The sequence below is a fragment of the Momordica charantia genome, assembly GCF_013281855.1.
Source record: "Momordica charantia cultivar OHB3-1 chromosome 1 unlocalized genomic scaffold, Mcharantia_2.0 BLBB01000001.1, whole genome shotgun sequence".
Taxonomy (NCBI): domain Eukaryota; kingdom Viridiplantae; phylum Streptophyta; class Magnoliopsida; order Cucurbitales; family Cucurbitaceae; genus Momordica; species Momordica charantia.
This window is the reverse complement of record NW_028275157.1, coordinates 19,503,148-19,525,835: the sequence shown is the minus strand read 5'-3', so window position 1 is coordinate 19,525,835 and position 22,688 is coordinate 19,503,148. Positions and strand designations below refer to the sequence as shown.

The window sequence follows — 22,688 nt, the reverse complement described above, 5'->3', positions numbered from 1 at the left end:
TTTCCTCCTGCTGTCCCTCCTCTCTGTCGTTATTTTCACTTGGTTCGTCATCGCATGCGTCATACTCATATCCACTTCCTCCTACCAACTTCGCAGCCAACAAGACGGTGGTCCACTCGCCATCCGCCGCCCATTCCGCCTCCGTCAACCCCGCCGGCCTCCGCAATTCGACTCTTTCCTCATCCCCATAATATTATCTCTCCCTTAAAAGTTAAAACTCTCAGACCAATGCTGATCTTTCAGCAAACAAATCTTTCTGTTTCGTTATCCTAGTTAGTTCGTTCTTACCTTTTTTTTTCTAAAAAGTAAGAATTGTGTGAATTTTAAGGAGATAATATTAGTGTAATCCACCATTATTTTTGCATATAGTTATTAAACACAACTCTATATAAAAAGACTTAAATACTTTTCATTTTGATTCATTTTAAGTCTACGTAATTTTAAAATTTCTATTTTAATACCTATAATTTCAATCTAGTTGAATCGATGTATCCGAATCGATCCAAAGAGACTCTTTCTACAAATAAGAGGATGAACATTGGGCGTGAGATATATGTATGCTCTCACAACGCCTGGTTGTTAATCTCAACCAAATCCTTTGTTAACCTAGACATTGGAACACTGGTGTATGCAGTTCTCTTATATCCGCTAGAGCCTATCGAGGTTGGACTCTAAATTTCTAATGACATGATTATTTTAAATTAAGTGGTAGATTATCTAAATTAAATAATATTTTTGTTTATTGGATAGCTGATGTGGTCTTCTCCTTTCTCTCTCTCATCCCTCCTCCCCTCCTTTCTTCTCCAGCAACAAGCCGCTCACCACCCGTCGTCCATCGTTGCTTGTCGACTGCTTGCTACCCAGACCCACTATGAATTGAATAGACTCAACTAATTTAATTTTATCAATTTTTATTATTTACCCCATAAATAATTAAACTACACAACAATATCTCACAAATTCTTTGGAAATTATTAACCCTAGAGATGTATGTCTCTTAACCCTTTTTGTCGTTGTTGTTTTCTTTAATGTATAACTTAAAATTGTATTTTTTTACATCTTTTTGAATTTTATCAAAGATTTCAGAAATACCTTTGAAAGCAAAATTTGGAAAATAAAATTTTCCAATAAAAATTTTCCAATAAAGCTTCCGTGAACACGTGCGCTAGTTTTACGTGGGCGCTAACGAACTTGGACAAGCACCACACCCCGGTGAGGACGCACGTTCGCAAGTTTGACGTGGCCGCTGACCAAGCAGAAGGGGAAATCGAGAAAATAAGTCCCGTCGTCGTCGCCGTTGCACGTTGCGGTCGCCTTTTCCAACTACATTAATTGAATTATTAACCACTCACCTATTACTTTAATTATTCATTGAATAGAACTCCTAAACAACCAACAAAAGAAAAAGATAAGAAAGAAAAATAAATTATTCACTGAATAATATTATACATAAGGCTGTTAGAATATTTTAAAAGCATATTCTAATAATGAAATATTGACCACATATTAGTATAAGTATATTTTTAGACCATTTAATAAATCGGTGGAAGAGATCTATACTTTAATAGTCCATATACCTTTCAAAGAGTTTGTAGATACGACAATACACTAAACACATTTCATTTTTTCTACTTCCCGCATGATGGAGAGAATTTTGAATTTTGTATAGTGTGTTTGGTTAAGGAAGATTTATCCAACTGTTGAATTCGTTTTCAGTATAACACGAATGAATCTACATTTGATCGCTCTTCATATGTTGTTGATCTTTATAAGCACATAAGCCTCATACCCTATAAGTTAATAAAATTTTCTCCAAAGTTAACATAATTTTACTTTTAGTTCCTTGTTTAAAATTATTATGTTTTTTCAATACAATAATGTGAGATGGAGAGATTTGAACTTGGAGAGACCGAGGAGATGTTTATTTATTTAAAATTTTAAATTTTATAAAATATTTTTTAATTATTAGTCCATTTTAAAAGATTAATGTGGATCTTTGAAAATTATTATTTATATAATTTAGTTAGCTTTTTTATATGGAAAAACCAAGTAAATAGACTGTTTTTTAAACTAAACAAAATAAATATCAAATTTGTCCTTAGCTATCCATTAACGTTAAAGTTCCATTCATTTAATCAATGAGAATGAGGATTAATTGAATTAAAAATTTATAAAATAAAAACAAACTTTTTGACTATCAAGTTTACTAAAAGGAAATTTTGAGAACCGAAAAAAAAAAGTAAAGAGGCATATACCCCGGTAGATTTCATTTATTAATACTAAAAATAAGAATCAATTTAACTCAGGATTCATAAACCAAAGTTGAGATATAAAAACCATTAAAATAATAAAAATATAGGATTCACAAATTTGTGAAAAAATATATATATTTTTCTTCATTCATTAATTTTCATCGAATAGTAAACGCAGGCTAACTTTTGTGATCCGGTTCCACATGGGACCCAGACCCAGTTTTAATCAACAACAGCCCAAATCGATCATCGATCCACGTACCATGAAAACGACGTCATTTTTAAAGTGAGCCCTCAGCCCTTTGGAGCTTGTGGGGCTTCCTTGTCTTTGGGCATTTCCCGAGACGAGTCCAAGTCCAACAGTAAAGTCAAACTCCACTACGATACAATTAAATTCGGCCCCATCGCCGGTTCTCTCCTCGCCATTTCCTGATCCTCTTCCTTCCCCTCACCAATGGAATTCCCCGGCGACCCACTTCAGACCAGCCTCACCGGAGACGGCGACCCGCGCCCTCCCTTGCACAACCTCTCCACGATCCGCTCCAGAATGGATGCCCTCCAAAGCTTCCTATCCGGTCGAATCGAAAGGGAGGTTCGCATCAGCAATCGTGAGATGGATGCCGTGTCCTCTGAAATCGCCACCGCGATCCACCAGATTATTGTTAACGGCGCCGCTCTTCTGGCCTGCGCCCAAGTGAAGACCCCCAACACGCCGGCTTCTACGAGTCAAACACAAACTCATCCGATTCCCGTAACAGGGAAATCAATGGGGGAGCTCAAAATCGAGGCTGTGGATGAGACTGCGAGGCCCGAATCCGAGGAATTCGACTCGGATTGTGAAATCGTGGAGCTGGACGCGGTGGAGTTGCTGGCGGAGCACATCCATTTCTGCGAAATATGCGGGAAGGGGTTCAAGCGGGACGCGAATTTGCGGATGCACATGCGCGCTCACGGGAACCAATTCAAAACCCCAGAGGCTTTGGCGAAGCCGTTGGATGCCGTTGCTGCGGAGAACAGGTGGAAGCGCACGCGATTCTCGTGTCCGTACGACGGTTGTGTGAGGAACAGGACGCACAGGAAATTCAGGCCTCTGAAATCGTTGATTTGCGTCAAGAATCACTTCAAGCGGAGCCACTGCCCCAAGATGTTCTCCTGCAATCGATGCCACAAAAAGAGCTTCTCCGTAATGGCGGACTTGAAGAGCCACTTAAAGCACTGCGGTGAGTCCAAGTGGCGCTGTTCCTGCGGCACCACTTTCTCCCGTAAGGATAAGTTGTTCGGTCACATGGCGCTGTTCGAGGGCCACATGCCGGCGGTGGCGGAGGACGACGACGGGAAGGGCAAAGCCACGGCGGCGACGCCGGAAATGGATGAAGATGGGGAGGGGAATCGGATGGTGTTCAAGGGTGTGGATTTGCCGGACGCCTCAAATGGTTCGGATGATGGATCTTTCGAATTGTTTCTCGATGGGTTTGGTTCGATTGAGAATCACTGTTTACAAGAGGTGCTGGGGTTTCCCGACGATTTCGATTCGGAATCCGAATGGAAATTTTGTGGGTTTTAAGGTTTAATTTGGGGTTGGTGTCTGTTTAGAGATTTGTAGATATGAAATTCTTTGCATAGATTTGTAACTCCATTGGTCTGAATTTGATTCATTTGCTTTTAGTTCTTAACCCGGATTATTAGATTTGTGGATATTGGAACTTGATTGTTGGAAACTTGGAATCAATACTCTTTTGTTATCTTAAAAGAACCTCCTAAGTCCTACGAGACGGTCCTGATGAGGAAATTTGTTATAATAAATTAACAGGTAATGTGGAAGTATAAATTATTTAAACACAAAATGGTTATAGTCGTCGTTGAACATTAAAAACTAAAATTATTGGCTTCAGATGAACTGGCAATAAAACGGGTACTTGCTAAGAAATTTCCTCTGTTCAGAAGTCAGTTTTTTAATACCTTGCTAATAAGGAAAATTGTTATAATTAATCGACAGGTGTTACTTACAGGGGTTCTGACTTGTGAGTGCATTCAAAGTTTCTCTTTGTCGAGTACAGTGGAAAATTCATGGGTATATAGCTTTTTTTTTTTTTTATTATTGTTACGAGGTCTTAATTTTAAGTCAAAAATAAAGATATGAATATTTATTCAAAATAGACCGTAAAAATTATGGTGGTGTAAGCTATTGGAAAATAGAAAAAAAAAAATTTATTACTAAGAAGCACATTCCTTAATTTCCGGCTTTATTCCTTCTTTGCTTTTTTTTCATTTTCATTTTTTACTATGATTATCAACCGGTGGGTATGTTTTTTTTCTTTTTTTTAGTATAAGTGGAGTGTGAATTTAATTCACTCTTTTTTTATCAGAGATAGATGTCAAACTAGTTAAACTATGATTAGATTGACAACTACAAAGGAAAGTACGAGAGATTGGAAATCTTAAATTTTTATTATTTTATTTTTTTTACGACAATCTTAAATTTTTATTAGTGATGCCTATATTAATTAAGTTCATTAAGTAGCTCACTTTTTAATAAAAATGTCTAACTTTTTTTAAAGCTTTTCCATGAAGCATGCGATTGTGTAAGTGGGACAAAGTCTACTTGAATGACTCAAGTGCAAAGATTGATTTTTACCATTAAGTGAGTTGAGTTTGACCAAAGTAGTCTTAATTTCTTTAAATGAATTTAAAATTTAAATAAGTGGTAAGGATTAATTAATATACTCTATTAACAGAAGTTCCATTTTCTAAAGATTTGTTACTAGTTATAAGAGATAAAAACTATTTTTGTGAATTGTGATATTTTTTAAGTTACATTTGAAAACTCTTTTAACTTGTATGGGTTAGAAGGCTAACAAAAGCAATAATCTAAGATCATGCATATTGAATTATTAGAAGAACATATACGAAGAAAGGATCAAATCTGAATTCAATAATGTTATTAAATTTAGTACTGAAATGTTGAATTTGATCTTCCTCAACTACACACAAACCACTTGTTGGAATGTTGAATCCAATCTTATTATTAAATTCAGCAATACCTAAGTATTGAATTAGATTTTCCTAAGCTAAATACACCAAAACTCAAAACTCTCTACGCCTAATGGAAATGGGAGAACTAAAACATGTTTAGCTTATTTAAATTATAAACTCTTCCATAGATTCACATTAAGCCTAGTAAGAGTAAATGGTATCCATCTAAATAAACTTCATATTCATTGATTTCAATAATGGATTAATTACTCATAGATTACTTTTGTTGGCCCATTAAATAGTCCAACAATACAATTGAGGGCAAAATACATTTTTGGTCCCTGAAGTTTGAGGTAGGTGTCTACTTGGTTCCTCAAAGTTTCAAAATGAACACTTTTGGTCCCTGATGTTTGAGGTAGGTGTCTAATTTATCCCTGAAGTTTCAAAATGAATATTTTTAGTTTTTGAGGTTTAAAGTAGATGTTAACTTGGTCCCTGAAGTTTTAAAATAAACACTTTTGGTCTCTGAAGTTTGAGAAATAGTTTTAAATGGTCATTGATTTTTTTTTTTACTGTTAAACAACTAATATTAAAATAATTGCAATTAAATTTTTTTATTGTAGTTGTCGAGGTGACAAATTATATTAATTAAATAATATATGTGTAGGTGATGATGCTTTCTCCCTCATCTCCTCATCTTTTCCTCTCTCTTTCTCTTACCCTCTTCTGACTACCACCACGTCTTTGCCGCCACCGTCCGCCGTTCATATCGAACATATATCATTTAATTAATATAATTTGTCACATCAGCAACTACAATAAACAATTTAATTGTAATTTGTCACGTAGTTATAATATTAGTTAATTAACAGTAAAAAAAATCAGGGACCATTTAGAACTATTTCTCAAACTTCAAGGACCAAAAGTGTTTATTTTGAAACCTCAGACCAAGTTGATACCTACTTTAAACCTCAAGACTAAAAGTGTTCATTTTTAAACTTCAGGGACCAATTAGACACCTACCTCAAACATGAGACCAAAAATGTTCATTTTGAAACTTCAGGAACCAAATAGATACCTACCTCAAACCTCAGGAACCAAAAATGTATTTTGCCGTACAATCTATTAGTATATGTGTAGATCACACCTTTTATTATTAGAATATACAAATTCTAACAGTAGTGCCCCTTGTTTAGTTAATTGAATTTGTGGACAACTGCATGTTTTCACGTTTGAATTTGGACATGACTATATATTGAATTTTATAAGATGGTATCAATAGCCAATGAAACTTAGAACCTGGCTTTTTTTACCGAATGACCTGATATATTTAGTGAAATGAAATTTGTTCACCCCTTGAAATTAAGTACTTTATCTTCTTTTAAGCTTACCCGTTCTCTGTGCTCGTGTGTTGAGTCAATTATTCTCTCACGTACGAGTGACATAAATAAAATAATAGGAAATTTATTTTACAAAAAGGAGACAGATTTTATTTTTCCTATTTTAGGTCATCCAATAATAAAATAAAACCCTCACCCCTCTGGAACAATTACTTCAATAATGTCACAAAAGTGATTATTTATATCCTTAAGAAAAATAGGGAAATAACTAAAATACTAATTAACAAATTAACTAAAACAATGGACTAAAATCAATAACTTTAACTAGACTAATTATCTAATATCTCTCTCTTATAATTCACTATTTGTGGACAGTTCTTTTAATTTGATTAATTTCAAGTTTAAAATTTAACTCAATAAAATTGAGAGCTTATAAACGTTCATTTTGATTCATTGGACTAAATATGCATAGGTAAAACGATGAAAACTAAAATCAAATTGACCTAACAGACTTACGTGAAGAATAGATATATTTGAAAGTAGCTAGGTTATTGGAATAAATAATCGGAACATTTAACTTGGTCCAAGTAACTACAACTAGTGAAGCCTTGATGAAGAAATTTTCACGAGGATCACAAGCATGCAAGCCAAGCAGGAAAGATAGTTTCTAAGTTGATCTTCCACTGAATTCAATTCAAAGCCAACAAGATCTCATCATCTATATCGCTCCGCTACCTAGCTGATGTCGTAAAAAGATAGATTCAGATCTTTTAATTACCGCTTGTGATTTTTGTGAAAACCGTGAACTTTTCAGAAGCTCCCCCCCAGGCCCAGGCCCCACCCACATATAAAAATCCCCATTCCGGCTATCTTCACAAGATCACCAAAACCAAGATCTTTTAATTAGAACTTGGAAGCAACAAAGAGGGGAGAAGAAAAAAAATGACAGTCTCTTTGGAAGCTCTGGCGATGGCTGGGATGGACTCCGGCAATTGGGGCGTGGATTTTGACGAATGGGAAACCCAAGATTCGGACCAGTACCCTCCGCCGTATCTACTCGCCGAAGGGCCAGACAATGAAGCAGAGGAACCAAACTGGGTCGATAAATTTGGCGCCTTCCCGAGCCACCGTCGCAAAGTCGGCGGCGGCGGCGTCGATGGTGGTGAATGTGATGATGGCAGTTTTGTCGACATCATCGGTGCCGGTTCCGACTCATCTGAATGTGAGTGTCGGTGTAGCCTGAGGAGATAATTAATTACTTACTTGTGTGTGTAAAGTTTAAATTTTTATTAATTCTCTTTTTGTGCCTCCGATAAAGGACTTGTTATCTTCTCGATAAGTAAAAAATAGCTTTTTTTTGGGGATGTGGTTTAATTTGAGTGAAGATGTGGGAAGAAATCCCAGTCCATGTTGTTCATACAATCATGTTTATATCGTTATCATCTTACCTCGATGACTTTTAATGTAAATTATGCAAAAAATAAAAAATAAAAAAAGGGAGGGTCTCTTATTAATGAAGTTAACTTTCTAAAATATTAATGAAATTATCTTATATATTGTTCAATATAATATAAATTGAATTTTTTGAGAGACGTATAATATAAATGAATTGATAATGAGGTTAACTTAAAAAAAAAAACAAATAATTTCATTAATAGAAGTATAACACACAAAAAAAAAGTAAGAAAAGCACTTGTTTAATATATTCCAAATATTCAAACGATAAATTTATTGTTTTGCATGTTGTTTTGATTATCCAATTCAATTGTCTTCGAGATTAAATTTGAGTGTTAGGATTGAATTCGTCCGAAAATTTTAAGGTGATTTCACTCTAACAAATTGTTAATTAAAAATTTAAAATAGTTTCTTTTAACCCTTTGAATCAAAATGAATCTAAATTCTTTTTAGAAATAACAATTTTGTTCTAATATGTAGAAGGGCGTATTTGAATTCAACTTAATGCTACAACGACCAGTTGAACTATGCTCGATTTGGCTACAACATATTTTTGTTATTAAAAAGAACAATCATTTGTCTAATTCTTTTTTTTAAAGATAGAGACTAATTAATAATGATGAAATACATAGAACAAAAAAGATGTAATGGATTCTCTTGAAGTTTGTCCCACATCGCTTAGGGTGTGAAGAAGAGACGTACAAATGGCCTATAAAAGGAAATGGACGGGCTGCATTAGAACATACTTACCTGGACGGGGTTTTTGGGTGATCAGTGAGGCCCATGGCCTAGATTGGTGACCTCCATTGCACTTCGGAGGGGTGCCCGCCTAAGGTCTGCCCAATGCGGCAGAGCCTACGTCATAATTTGTGGCAGCGGGGGCCTGCGTTCGCGCGGCCCCTCCCCAAATTTCACTCTAAGCTTTTACCTACGTAACATCCCAACAGTTGGAGGAGTTTCAATTCTGAGACACCGGCGTGAACATTCAACGGGTTAGCTATGAGAAACTTTGGCTCTTTTCCGCCGGTAATTCTGCTGTTGGTTCTTCTTTAGTATATATGCTTCTAAATGTGGTCATACAGGAAGTGCATCTCTTCTGTTCGATGAAATTACGCTTACAAATGTAGTTGCTTGGATTGCGCTTATAGTTTGGCACGTCTATAATAATGAGAGTGAGAAGGGTTTGAAATGCTTGTTTGAGATAAATTGTAGGACATTAGGAAGCGGGTTTCAATCTTGTGTTGATCTGGATGCTTTAGTAGAGGGCAGATGTGTTTACATGGTTTGGCTCTAAAAGTTGGAATTCTGTGTTTTGGAGTCGTTAAGTCTTCTATTCTCTCTATGTATTCGAGGTGCGGGTCACTTTAATAGGCCTACCGTTGCTTTTGTAAAGTAAACAAAAAAGACCTTATCTCCTGGACATCAATTATATATTGCACTTCACACTAAATTTGGGTTAATGACTGAATGTCTGAGTTTATTTTGGGAAATGCAGGGTGATGAAATCATCCCAGATGAAATTGCTATCAGTTATGTATGGTTCTGAGTTTTTGTAATTCTGATAGAACCTCTAAAGGCAAAGCCTTTCGTGGTTGGATATTCTGAGACAATGTTATGCGATGAGTCAAATAACTCACCATGCACTATTCTCAATTTTGAACTCTTAAGACACAAGATCTTCCATAGTTTCCACAAAAATAGCAAAGAAGATTTGATTTGATCAGTTTAGGTTCTGTAATTTCTTCATGTAGTTCACAAGTTGGAGTAGTCAATATTGGTCGCTCCGTTCACTGTCATGCGATTAAAAACTCTATAATTGAAAATGTATCAATAGCTAACACACTCCTTGACATGTCCAGGGAAAAGTGGTAATTTAACCACCGAATGGAGGATATTTCGTAGGACACAAACAAACGGATATTATCTCATGGAATACATTGATCTCATCCTACAAGCAAAGTTGGCATCCTGCTGAAGCCATTGTCTTATTGATATGTATGCAAAATGTGGAGAGCTCGAGACATCAAGAAAATTGTTCAACTCAATGCAAGAGAGAGATGTTATGACATATCTATTTATGGGATGCATGGACATGCAGAATCTGCAATTGAGATCTTCGAACTAATGGAGTAGTCAAATGTCAAACCAAATTCGCCAACTTCTTTCTCTTCTCTCAGCTTGTAATCATACAGGCTTGTAAACTGAATCAATTTGGAAGTTGGGCGTTAAGAAAATTGTTTTGTGTTTCATTTCTTTTGAATGCATATATGCATACTTGTTGCTGTTGGCCTAATAGATTTTTAGTCACCTTTCTGGTGTAGAAACAATGTCTTTCTTTTTAAATAAAAATTGATTAGTTTGATATTTTATTTGAATAATGTTTCTCCATATTGGAAATTGATCGCTATCATTAGTAGCTACTTGAATGTTTGACATGAAGACATAACTTGTGAAGATGGACAACCAAAAAGCAGAAAAAATCTTGCAGTGCAGAATTTGAATTCTTCGATCTAGATGGATGACTTTCTTTATTCAAGTCAATTTTCAAGTTTGTATACTTGGGATTTGTTTTCTCTTTTAAATAAATGGATGGTGTTTTTCAGTTCAAAAACACTAAAATTAAACATTTTAATATATCTAGCGTAAAGAGCAGCAGAAAATGAACAGAAAGGGCATGCAAATAGTCAAAGTCAAACATTTTGACCTGGAAACTTCATTTCTTCATTTTTAACTGTTTGGTTTAGATATTTATTTATTATGCATAATGTCAACTATCACATGTTGGCATTAGTATAAGACTGCAGAGTGCGAAGTCGAGTTTTAAGTTATATTATTCTATAAATTTGATGATTTTTTAGGCTTCAAACTAGTTTTACAAATTAAATTACATATTTATAAATTCATCTATATTTTCCAACTCATTCTTATACAAATTTAACCTTCTCGGTATAAATACATGTTTGTTAAAACTACAAGTCAGATATCTTTGGAGAAGATTGGTGAGGTGACCACTCACTTTAATTTTTCAACTAATGACATTATTAATATGAAATAAGATTTTCTTTTGTTTTTTTTTTTTGAAGAAAGTATAAAATAAGATTTAAATAAAGGTGCATATTTATTTGATATAATTTGTAAATAAAAAAACAAACTCTTTGAACAACGTCAAATATGCAGAGAAGAAGAGTATTTTAATCAGATCGGCCACTTCATTGAATACAAAATTAGAGCGCACCAATATGTTATCAATATTTTAATATTCAGTCCCTCATTTTGCTTGTACATTTTTTATCAAATAAAACAAAAATTTCCTATACAAAGTTAAAATTTTCTCTCAAAATGGCGGATTTTTATTTATTATTATTTTTTTCAAGTTGAGTTTTTGATTGAGAATATACAAAATAGGTTTTTAACAAATTTTTTATTTTTTTTTAAAAGTCAGGTTTTTAACGAGTCTAATGGGTGTTTTAAATAAAATTCTAAAATACAATGGGTGTGATTTTTGTCCTTTCGTAAGCACTAAACTAGTGTTATAAAATTGCTGCCGTCTCCAACTCATCCCTGGCGTCTTCCCAAATTTCCATATCAGTTGACGTCTTCACAGAGTAACCGTCCTCTGGTTTTTCCGCTTATAACCACCACCACCCTTCACCTCCATTTCCCATAATCATTTTCAAGATTCCAACTTGATTCTGTTCTTCAACAGGGTTTTTTTTTTTTCGATTCAAGTTTCAAAATGGTCCGGTGTTGTTTAAGCTACGGATCTATCATGGAGGCGTGGTACCGCTCCTATTTCTCCAGAGTGGGTCTCAAATCCGCCACCACAGATCTCGGCGACGGCACCGTCATGCACTGCTGGATCCCCAAAACCCCCAAAGAAACTAACCCCAATTTGGTTCTGATCCACGGCATGGGAGCAAACGCAATGTGGCAGTGGAACAAGTTCGTCCGCCCACTCATCGCCCACTTCAACATCTACGTCCCGGACTTGGTCTTCTTTGGGGAATCCTACACCGCCCTTTCTGATCGCTCCGAGGCATTTCAGGCCCGCTGCGTAATGGGGGTTTTGGATGCGCATGGTGTACGGACTACAAACGCTGTGGGGATTAGCTATGGTGGGTTTGTGGCGTATAGCATGGCGGCGCAGTTTCCTGATAGAATGGAGAAGTTGGTGCTTTGTTGTACTGGGGTTTGCTTGGAAGATAAAGATATGGAAGATGGGATGTTTCAGGTGAAGTCAGTGGAGGAGGCCGTGAGCGTATTGCTTCCTCAAACGCCGGAGAAGTTGAAGGAAATGATACGTATTGCGTTTTTTAAGCCTATTAGAATTGGGCCCTCTTGCTTGGTTAACGATCTTATCGATGTGAGTACTTCTTCTTCATTTCAATTTGTTTCGTTTACTTGTCTTCTCAAATAAAAATTGATGAAATTGAGTGCTGTAGTTCGCTCAGCTTTGGAAAATTTCCTCCTCTGCGCTTTTCTAACTGCAATAAGGAGTCCAGTTTAAAAAAGAAGTTGTTACTTTTTTTTAATGATCAACATTGTGGTAGAACATATACAGATTGGTGATTGAAATTAAAGTTATGGGTAATGAGCAAAATTCTCAAAAGATTACGACTATGGCAACTTTAGTTACTTATGTTGAAGTCAAATATATGCTGGATACTGGCAGGAAATCATTATAGAGAACGAGAGAGGAATAAGTCAACATTCCGATCTGTCTGAGACAGTACTGTGGTTTTGTTTTCATGTTCTTCTTGACCTTTGTTTCTCTTTGGTTTGCCCCAAAGAATGTATGTGATGAGGAGTCTTGATTTCCTTTTGAGATGCCATGTGTAAGTCATAAAAGCAGGAACTCAAAAGTATGAGCACTTTACAGTTTACACTTTGTCTTGGCAATGACATGTGAACTGTGCAGGGCCTTGCTTCCTTCAACCCGAGGAAGCGATCGCCATACACATGAAGACCTTTACTTAATATCTCATCTTTGCCTAGTCAAATAATAGAAGATAGTAGTATTAGGTGATAAAAATATGAACCTGTGCTGAACGAGATTGCAGAAAGTATCACAAAGATATAGATTTGACATAACCTACAGTTTCTCAGTTTTCTGCATTTTCCTTTTCCAATCTGTTTGATTCTTTGACCCGCATTTGACATTGTTTCTACCTTATTTCTACACATTGTTCTTACCTCTTGTGAATGAGTTCCTACCAAATAGCTTAATGACATTTGGTCCTACTGCAGTCACTGTGTACCGAGTACCGTGAGCAAAAGAAGGAACTGATTCAAGCATTACACAAGGGAAGGAAATTCTCTAATCTTCCCAAGATTACTCAGGTTTGTATAATTATAGAAGATTTTAGAGTTTGGGTTCTTTTTAAAATGTTGCTCAACTCTTCTCATTGGAGGAATGACAATTGGACGCAGCCTACACTTATAATGTGGGGAGAGAATGACTTGGTATTCCCCATGGAATTGGCACACAGACTAAAAAGGTGCATTTCATGAACTTAATCCAGTTTCATACCATTGCTTAATTATCTTATTTTCACTTTGATTCGCGAAGAAGATTTCTCCGCAATCGCCTTATAATTGTTGTCTTCATTGCTCTATCCCGAGTCTTTCAAGTTGAGGATTGAAATCAGTTGCTTTTCCTTTCTATTTTGTGTCTTTTGGATCATCTCTTCATTTCTGCTATGAATTTACAGCCACATAGGTGATGGTGCGGAACTGGTGGTTATAGAGAAAGCAGGACATGCTTTAAATGTAGAGAAGCCCAGGGAGATGAAGAAGCTTATCCAGTGTTTCCTGGTTGGTGCTCCCCCTCCATCCATGGCAAAAAGACACCACGAAAATGGCCTCAAATCTGAGTGACAAAATTTGTATAGAAATTGAAAATGACATCTTTCCCAGAGCTCCCAATTTCCCTGCTTCATGGTGGCGTTCAGCTGCCTCTGCTTTTATGTTATGAAATTGATGTATATTTCCAACTTGTAATTAATGTAAAGTAATGGAATTCTATAATAGTGATAATGTGAGGTACTGAGTCAAGATTCTAGTGTTGTTTACGAAAATAACATTACTTTTCAGGCATGGATTGATATCGTTAGTGGTACCAAATAAATATTGAAAATATTATGACTGTCCTGTCCCTTTATTTGATTATTATTATTATTTTGTTTGCAATGATTTGAATTTGAATATTATTTTTTTTTGGAACAAATATAAATCTTAAATTAAGAGGACTTTGTCGGCTAAGTTATCATTAGTGTGTTTTATCTAATACTCATGACAACGCTTCACAGTTTACTTACCTCAATTGTAATTAATGAATAAAACTTTGATTCTCTTTGATAGTGTTTACCAAATATAATTAAATAGTAGGACTCACCTCAAACTTTATAATCTCATTACACTACTACAATCCCATCAATCTCATTCACATCCTTTATTCCGTGGATCTCACGTGTGTGTATTGTAATTTATGTATCACTTTTACCCTTTCTCTCTTATTGTGAATTAGATCCATATAATTTTTAATTAATTTTTTTATACTTTTATAATTTATTCTCATTTATATTCCAATTTTTATTAATTGATGTGATTTTATTATATAATATGATAAATTAATATTAATTAATATCAATAAATTTTTTAAATAGATATTATTATTTTAAATATTAGAATAATAAAACTTAATAATATCTTATATTAAAGTTTGGTTGTTCTAATAAAAAATATTTTATTAATATGTAATTTTATTTTAATTATTCATTATGTATTAATATTAGATAAATTATTATAATAAAATATTTTCTATCATATTATTAAGATTTATTATTATTATTATTATTATTATTATTATTATTATTATTATTATTATTTAAAAAAGATTAGCACAATAATATATTTATAATTAACTAAAAATGAGAAAGAGATATATTAGTAAAACAACAGTCATGGAGTAACATTACGGTGATCAACTTGGGGGAATGAAATAGTTGTTTGTAGAATCAGATTTGGAGCAAAGAAAAGAAAAAGAAATAAAATAAACACGAAAACCCAAAAAGGAAAAGAAAATCCGACCTGCCGGATTCGAACCAGCGACCTAAGGATACCAGTCAGGATAATCCCACTACAGTCCTCCGCTCTACCAACTGAGCTAAGGTCGGATTATGAATATAAAGCACCACAAATATAACTAGACCAAATATTTAAAGTTTCCAAAAAATAAAAAATAATTAAATAAATAACTCATTCTAAAAGGAACAAAATATAATATGTTTATAAAATAATCTCAACTTATGGTATCAGGTTTGTGGGAAACTTACCTGCGTTTATCTTTATGGGTTTCTAATTTTTCTCTTCGGCTCTCCAAAGTTGTGCAACAGAAAGAGGATAATTATTTTATTGGAGCCCACCTGGCTTGACAATATTTCTTAACGAAAGTTTTAATTTCAAAAATGGAAAAAAAAAAAGAAAAAGAAAAGGTCTATAAAAATTTTCCGTTGGAAGATTTTGAATGGAAATCATGTTGTCAATGTTGATTTTTATAATACTCTTCAAACTTCAATTTCATTACATATCTATACTATACTAAAAAGGAAGCATCTTTAAAAAACATTTTTAGACTATTTTACCCTTTACATTTTTAATGAATTACAAACATGTTATTTACTGCCTTTAAATAAAACCTTGAAATTCGAAATCCTGCCTTTAGGTTTTTACGTTGGAATTTTAAACATTTTTTTTTCACTGTAATGATTATAAAATTTAATTATAATTATAAAAGATGATATGGCATTCAATTAATTTGCAACCGAATGCCGATTGAATTTTTTTGGTTCACCGTTTCAATATTGCTAATTATTAGGGAAGGGTTACAAATTTAATTGTTATAATATTGATCAATAAAATAAAATCTCTCTATTCAAATTCCATTGAATAAAAAATAATTATAAATATTGGACACACATAATTCACTTGTGCTAACACGGAGAATAAAAAAACACTTCACCACCATGGATTCTTGCACTGACAAAAACTAAAGTGAAGAAATGGCTGATGGAGAGTGTCCAGCCTGCGCCGCCATTACTGGAAGACAAGCATCAGGTTTTTTCCTTTTTTTTTTTCTAACTGATTTTGCTTTTCTAATGATTTAATTCTCATAGGAATAGTAATTTACTAATATCTCTGTATATAGAGATCAAAATAAGAGGTTAAACAATCAAATGTTTTATATATTAATAAATAAAATTTATGAAAAATGAGACTGACTTTTTTCCATTATTTTTTATGTGACAATGTCAACCTGGGATGAAATGAATTAGAAGAATACTTGATTGTCATTTTACATTGATTATTGGTCGTCAACTTAAGCATAGCTATATTGGTTAAAATATATATTATCGAATAATATACCGTTTGAAGTCAAATTCTCATCCATATTAAATAAAACAAAAGAAATTTTATCGTTTACAAATTGTAATGTTTATATCAAATCAATAGTATGTAAAAAAAATATAATTAGATCAATATAACTTTTAAAACATAAATTTAAGTTATTTAGGTTTTTTAAGCTTAGGAAGAAAAAAAAAACTTATTGAATCCCACCATTGAAGTCGTAAAAAAAAAAAATTGATATGTTAGTTTTTATGGTACTTTTATGTGAAATTAATATCCTAGAGTAGCAAAATGTAATAGAAAAAGAATTTATTTCTTATTAAACCCTAATATATATATATATATATATATATATATATATATATATATATATCACAGCAAAATAAACCACACTAAAATAAATTTTCAGAACCAATAACTCGAAATCACTCCGATATGAAAACCTCCCACTCATCTACAATATTTCTTGAAAGTTGTTAATATTATAGAATACTTATAAGGACGAGGTTAGTAAATTACATAGCTAAAAAATAAAATAAAATACTCATAGCCGTAGATGAATGTAAGTGTGACTATTCCTCTTTTGTTATGTATTGATAAAAATTTTACGGAAGTCTTTGACAAATAATAATAAATAATTCATTAAAATTCCTAAATCAGTCTATTAATTTTTAATTTTTCTTTTCTTCTCAAGGGCATAATTTTGTATCTAATAGAATTCTATTAATACTTTAAAAATTTTAAGGATCTATAAGATAATAATTTTAAAAGCTATTGAAAGTTTAATAACTACTAAACACTTTTTTTAATTTAATAACGTATTAAGTAAAATTTTAAAAGTTGAATGATTAAACCTATAATTTTTTTTAGAAAAATTAAACTTGTAATTAAATCTGTATAATTATATTAATTTGATCAATATATTATATGTCATATGGGAGTTGAAACATCTTTAATTTATTTGGTTCAGTTTTAATTGGGATATTGGTATTATTTATTTAGTCTACTTTCATATACATATTTAATAGCAAATATTAGGATGAGGGTTTTCTTAATGTCTTATTGAGAAAATCCATTAACCAACATATTATCCGTATTTAAAAACTTTAAAAACTACTATCAATCAAAAATGTCAAAAATAAAATACCCAGAATTACATTTATTTTTGCCCACATCCTAATAGTTTAAGAACAACTCCAACAATGACATAAATATAAATTAGAAGTATTTAAAAATCTATTTAACTAAGGTTATATATAGAATAATTTTAGATATCAAAACTCAATTTTTCGTTTTTGTTTCTAAACAAGATGTTCTACTTATTAGTATTTTCTTAAACTTAGATTTCAAAAATATTTTTAAATCTTAACCAAAATTCATCTTTTGATAAGAGTTTTTTATTTTAAAAGATCAAACCCAACCTTCATTAAATTAATCTAAATTTTTAAATTTAATTGGAAAAAAAAACATCTGACCAATAAAATAAAATAACATATCAAATTTAAATTTAATTTAGAATATCTAATAATATTTTGCCCAAATGAGTTAAAAGTTAAATCATTTTAAATACTAATAAATTTATAGAATTTAAAAAGTTAGAATATAAAAAGTTTTCTTACAACATAAAATTAAATTTTTTTCTTTAATTATCGGTACTAATAAATGTATAGGATTTTAAAATGTTAAAATTCAAAAAGTTTTGTACCACATAAAATTAATTTTTTCTTTAATCATAATTCATATTTGAAGAGTTTTAGAATTTCAAAAGCTTTTGTAACTTTTTATTCTCTGCTACTATAAACATAGGCTTTCTTCCACCATTTTTTCCACAACATTAAAATATCTTAAGATGTTGGTGTCATATTCACCAAGTTACAAAAGATACACGTGTCAAATCTATATATCTCGAATACCAAGTTAGGCTTGCGACATTACCGTTTTACAATCTATATCTATACTATATTAAAAAGGGAGAATGTAGGAAAAACATTTTTGTACACTTTTTTCCCTTACTAAATTTACTAATTTACAAACTATGCAACTAAAATACATTATTATAAATATTAAATTAATTATTAATACTAATAAATTTATAGAATTTAAAAGGTTAGAATGCTAAAATTTTTCCTACAACATAAAATTAATTTTTTTATTTAATTATCAATACTAATAAATGTATAGGATTTACAAAGTTAGAATGCAAAAAGTTTTCCTACATTTTTTCTTTAATTGTAATTCATACTAGAATTTGAAGAGTTTCAAGAATTTCAAAAGCTTTTGTAACTTTTTATTCTCTACTACTATAAAAAGGTATCTTCCACCATTTTTTCCACAATACTTTTCACTACTTTGTTTTTAGTTTTATCAAAACATCTCTCAAAGATTATTCAATCTCAAAAACATTTCAAGATGTTGGTGGCATATTCATCAAGTTGCAAAGGATGCACATGCCAAATCTACTGTTTTACAATTTTATGACGTTGGATTTACCTAAAAGATGAGTGTGTAGTTGGGATTTGAATTTTTTTGTTACTATTTTAGCTTCTTATTATGAAAAAGAGTCATTCCTCGTTGCTCTACTCAGATTATGAACCCTATTTTATTTGGTCTATTTTTATTCTCTCTCATTTCCTTCATTTTTCCAGTATCCATAAACTCAAAAGCAATTTACGATGGTGTGTGCAAGGGAATATGATACATGAGTCAATTTATATTATGAATTATAGATTTCAGATGTTACAATTTGATTTTGAAGCTAGGTATGTTTACCTTGCAATAATAAGATATTAATATTGAAAGAGGGAACATGGTGAAATCGGCAGGCGCTATGAATTTAGTTAGATTGAGTCTTGATATGGAAACTAAGTGATAACTTTAAAATTCATAGAAAACTTGAAATTAAAAACAGACAAAATATTGAGCCAAATATTTAATAGAAAATTAACAATGTATATATGCTTAGTGATTTTTTAAAAAAAATTAATTAAGTTAAAAATACTTCGTGCAACGCATGTGGTAGCACACTAGTAATTTAAAAAGTGAACAAAATCAAAATATGTCAAGTTTTAAATTTTACAATAGGAAGTAGAACAAACGGAATTCCTTTACCAAAAAAAAAAAAAAAAAAAAGATTTGTTCGTAAGGTAATGAATTGGTGATTCGGTCAAGTCATACAACAGTCAGTCATAACCATTCTTTTTTTTTATTATTATTATTGAATATTAGGTTTGTTCTTTTATTGATATATACACAAAAAAAAAATTGTTCTTTTATTGAGTTCATAATTTGATCGTGTTATTTCACTTTTATTTGATGAAAAACTACTCTCCGTTAAAATCCCAGTTATAATTCTTTTCATGTTTAATCTGTATTGTAAATAAATATTCATATGTTTGGTCATTCTTCAATCCTAAACTTCTCTCCTAAGAGTTTAAGTTCAAAATCTTTTCTTTTATTATTTTTCTGAAATTACTGCAGAGAACCAGGGGCAGAGCAAAGGTTTCAAGGATATGGTTATTGCTTATGAAGTAAGAAAGGCGAGATTAAACATGATTCGACCAATGGAAAAGAAAGATGAAGACGAAAATGCTCAATATTAATCCAAAGCAATTATTAGTTGAGCTTCCCATAATTTTCTCTCCATAACTAATTTGCTTAAGCACTAACTAGCATGAAGGTGTTCCTTGACCAACCTAAGGAAATTACTGTAGGAAGAACCACCAACAGCAGTTGCTTTTTCTGCTTTCTTTCTCCATTGCACACTATTTTGCCTCAACTCCTTTCCCTCGTCTCCTTCCATCATTTCCTTCACAATTGCTACAACATCTGTGTGCTTTACGTCGTCGTTCAGTTCCATTCCAATGCCCCAATTGACACAAGCATATCGACAATTTGTTTGTTGATCTGCAAAGAACGGCCAAGATATCAATGGCACACCTCCACATATGCCTTCCAAAGTAGAGTTCCATCCACAGTGAGTCAGAAAAACCCCCATTGATGGGTGTGCCAGCACTTGCTCTTGCGGACACCAGCTTGTTAGAAATCCCCTGTCCTTCGTCTCTTCTACAAAATCTTGAGGTAAAACAGCTGAATCGTCCAATACCATATCAGGCCTCAATACCCACAAGAATGGTTGCTTGCTCTCTGCTAGTCCCCATGCAAATTCTCTTAAACATTGGTCTGTCATCGTGGTTATGCAGCCAAAACTTACATATACAACAGATTTTGGGGCCTGTGAATCGAGCCACTTGAGGCATTTTCGGTCTTCCTTCCACACACTCAACCTTAATGGCATCAAATGGCTTTCGGTTACTTGTCTGCTTAGTAAGGATAAGGGTCCTACAGTGTATATTTGGGGAAACTTTGCTGAAATTGCTTCTAACACATCATGTTCAAGCTCATCGAATGTGTTGAAGATGAGAGCAGAAGATCTCAAGCAACTTTGGGCTTCCGATCCCATGAAATCAAACATTGTGTCATCTATGTTTGTAGTTTTTATGAAGCTTGGGAGGTCCCTAAGGCGGATGTTTTTCATTCCTGGGATCCAGTTGATGGGTGTGTCAAGTGTACCATCACTCAAGAAAGTCTCATCTGAATGAAAAAATGAGTCATTATAAGGGACGAATAAGATAAGTTTAGAGCAGGTTTTACAGATAAGATGATGAGTTTTTCTTTTCTATTAAAATTCAAAGTTAATATTTCCATGGTAATATCACTACAACTCGATTATATTGTCAACTTCTCTAACATATACCAAAACAATAATCATTAAAAGGAAAAAAAAAATTTAACTAGTCTAATACCACAATATAAAATCATGGGAATGGCAATACATGATATATAGAACTGCAAAAGCTCCAGGAAAACTCATACCTTTGAATGGCAAAATTCCTCTTCGCACAAGCTCATCAAACTGCAGATACCCCATGAAGCCACAAGCAGAAGCGGTCCAAAACTGAACCTCTGGAATCCCCAACTCCTCAGCAGCCTTTATAGCAAAGCTCAAGACCCCATCGGCGATTATGCAGGTCACTGGAGGCACCTCCACCGAAGAATTTAGCTCAGCCACCAACTGTTTGAATGGTTTCAAAAAGTTCCTCCTAGTCGAATCACAGAGCGTCGGAACATCTGGGGAGGCTTTGTGCTCAGATGGAGGCAACCCGTCTGGTATGGTCTGGAACTGGAAACCGGATAAGCCCTTCACGGCATCAGGTGCCTGGAACTGTCTTATGTGGTTGTGATAGAACTCGGGGATGACAAAGGTTATGTGGAAACCAGTTGAATGGAGAAGCTTGGCTAATTGCAGAAGGGGCAACGTGTGCCCTTGCTCTGGATATGGGATGCACACTGCATGAGGTTTATCGGCCACTGACTTGCTCATCTCGATCAACCAAGATGACAAACTTCAAGACTTCAATTTTGAAGAACTATGTTTTGGATAAAACATAGTACTAATGATTCATCTGTCTTCATCTGTAAATTTGACTGACAGGATTGAATGGATTATATGAATAGACTTGTCATCACTAACACCGAATAAAGTAAACCATCTAGTCCATTCTTGTCTCTTCCAAGTTCCAACTACATTTTCGAGAAAATACTTGTGCGGCAAAACGAATAAACAACCAAAGCAGGGGCCCACATATTTTTGTCTTTGCTTGGTATATTATTTTACCTTCGGACCAAAAGTCTTGATGATAATCAGATCGAGACTTCTTTCTTTTTACGAAGGTATGAGATAAATAGATTTTAATGTTCAGCTGAAAGTGAACTATCATAAATCAATTTGAAGCTGAACAATTTCGTAATACTATGATTGCAAGAAATCGGTTTTGACCCCCACCGATATCCATGCAATGGATACTTTAACCACCAGGCACTGAATGAACAGTATTTGAGCCATGAAGGGACAATTCTTAGATTCGGTACGAGTCAATAAAATATATTGTTACGCTGGGCAACGATAAATGAAAATGTTCTGACCTGATCCAAACTTACGATTCTCCAGAGCATGATATGGCCTGTACATTCAGCAAGAGACACCGTTCATTCACTTTTGATCTTAAAGCAATAGAATAAGAAGCTACGAGTCAAATGCCTGACACGTGTATGAAAGGATAGGATTAGTTGGGCAACTGAGAAGATTAATCAGTCCAGCTCCTCTTGTATCCACTAACCACCAACAGACATCGTCAAAACAACAGCATCATATGATGCCCTTTCTGGTAGTGACTTTCAAATTATATATATTTTCTAGTGAACA

The 22,688-nt window shown here is 33.3% G+C and overlaps 2 protein-coding genes, 1 long non-coding RNA gene, 2 other non-coding genes and 1 pseudogene across 5 annotated transcripts; 4 read left to right on the top strand and 2 right to left on the bottom strand.

Moving 5' to 3' along the window:
* Positions 1-2,399: 2,399 nt before the first annotated feature.
* LOC148213402 (protein SENSITIVE TO PROTON RHIZOTOXICITY 1 pseudogene) lies at positions 2,400-3,947 on the top strand (annotated as a pseudogene).
* Positions 3,948-8,724: 4,777 nt separating this feature from the next.
* Positions 8,725-10,384, top strand: LOC111005710 (uncharacterized). Its single transcript, XR_002600760.2, has 2 exons — positions 8,725-9,046; positions 9,880-10,384. It is a non-coding gene; the product is annotated as an uncharacterized LOC111005710 (long non-coding RNA).
* LOC148213401 (U1 spliceosomal RNA) lies at positions 8,763-8,924 on the top strand. Its single transcript, XR_015793007.1, has one exon. It is a non-coding gene; the product is annotated as a U1 spliceosomal RNA (small nuclear RNA).
* A 1,178-nt stretch (positions 10,385-11,562) lies between the features above and the next one.
* On the top strand, positions 11,563-14,167 carry LOC111005247 (uncharacterized). The gene is made up of 4 exons (XM_022276680.2): positions 11,563-12,383; positions 13,268-13,360; positions 13,451-13,518; positions 13,732-14,167. The coding sequence occupies exons 1-4, from the start codon at positions 11,757-11,759 to the stop codon at positions 13,895-13,897; spliced, it is 954 nt and encodes a 317-aa protein (XP_022132372.1). The 5' UTR covers positions 11,563-11,756; the 3' UTR covers positions 13,898-14,167.
* Positions 14,168-15,103: 936 nt separating this feature from the next.
* TRNAY-GUA (transfer RNA tyrosine (anticodon GUA)) lies at positions 15,104-15,195 on the bottom strand. Its single transcript is given in 2 exon segments — positions 15,104-15,139; positions 15,159-15,195. It is a non-coding gene; the product is annotated as a tRNA-Tyr (tRNA).
* Positions 15,196-19,915: 4,720 nt separating this feature from the next.
* LOC111005675 (linamarin synthase 2) lies at positions 19,916-22,475 on the bottom strand. Its single transcript, XM_088122389.1, has 2 exons — positions 21,299-22,475; positions 19,916-21,016 (listed from the first exon to the last, which is right to left on the bottom strand). Exons 1-2 carry the CDS (start codon positions 21,804-21,806, stop codon positions 20,088-20,090), a joined length of 1,437 nt encoding a protein of 478 aa, XP_087978515.1. The 5' UTR covers positions 21,807-22,475; the 3' UTR covers positions 19,916-20,087.
* Between the last annotated feature and the right edge of the window lie 213 nt (positions 22,476-22,688).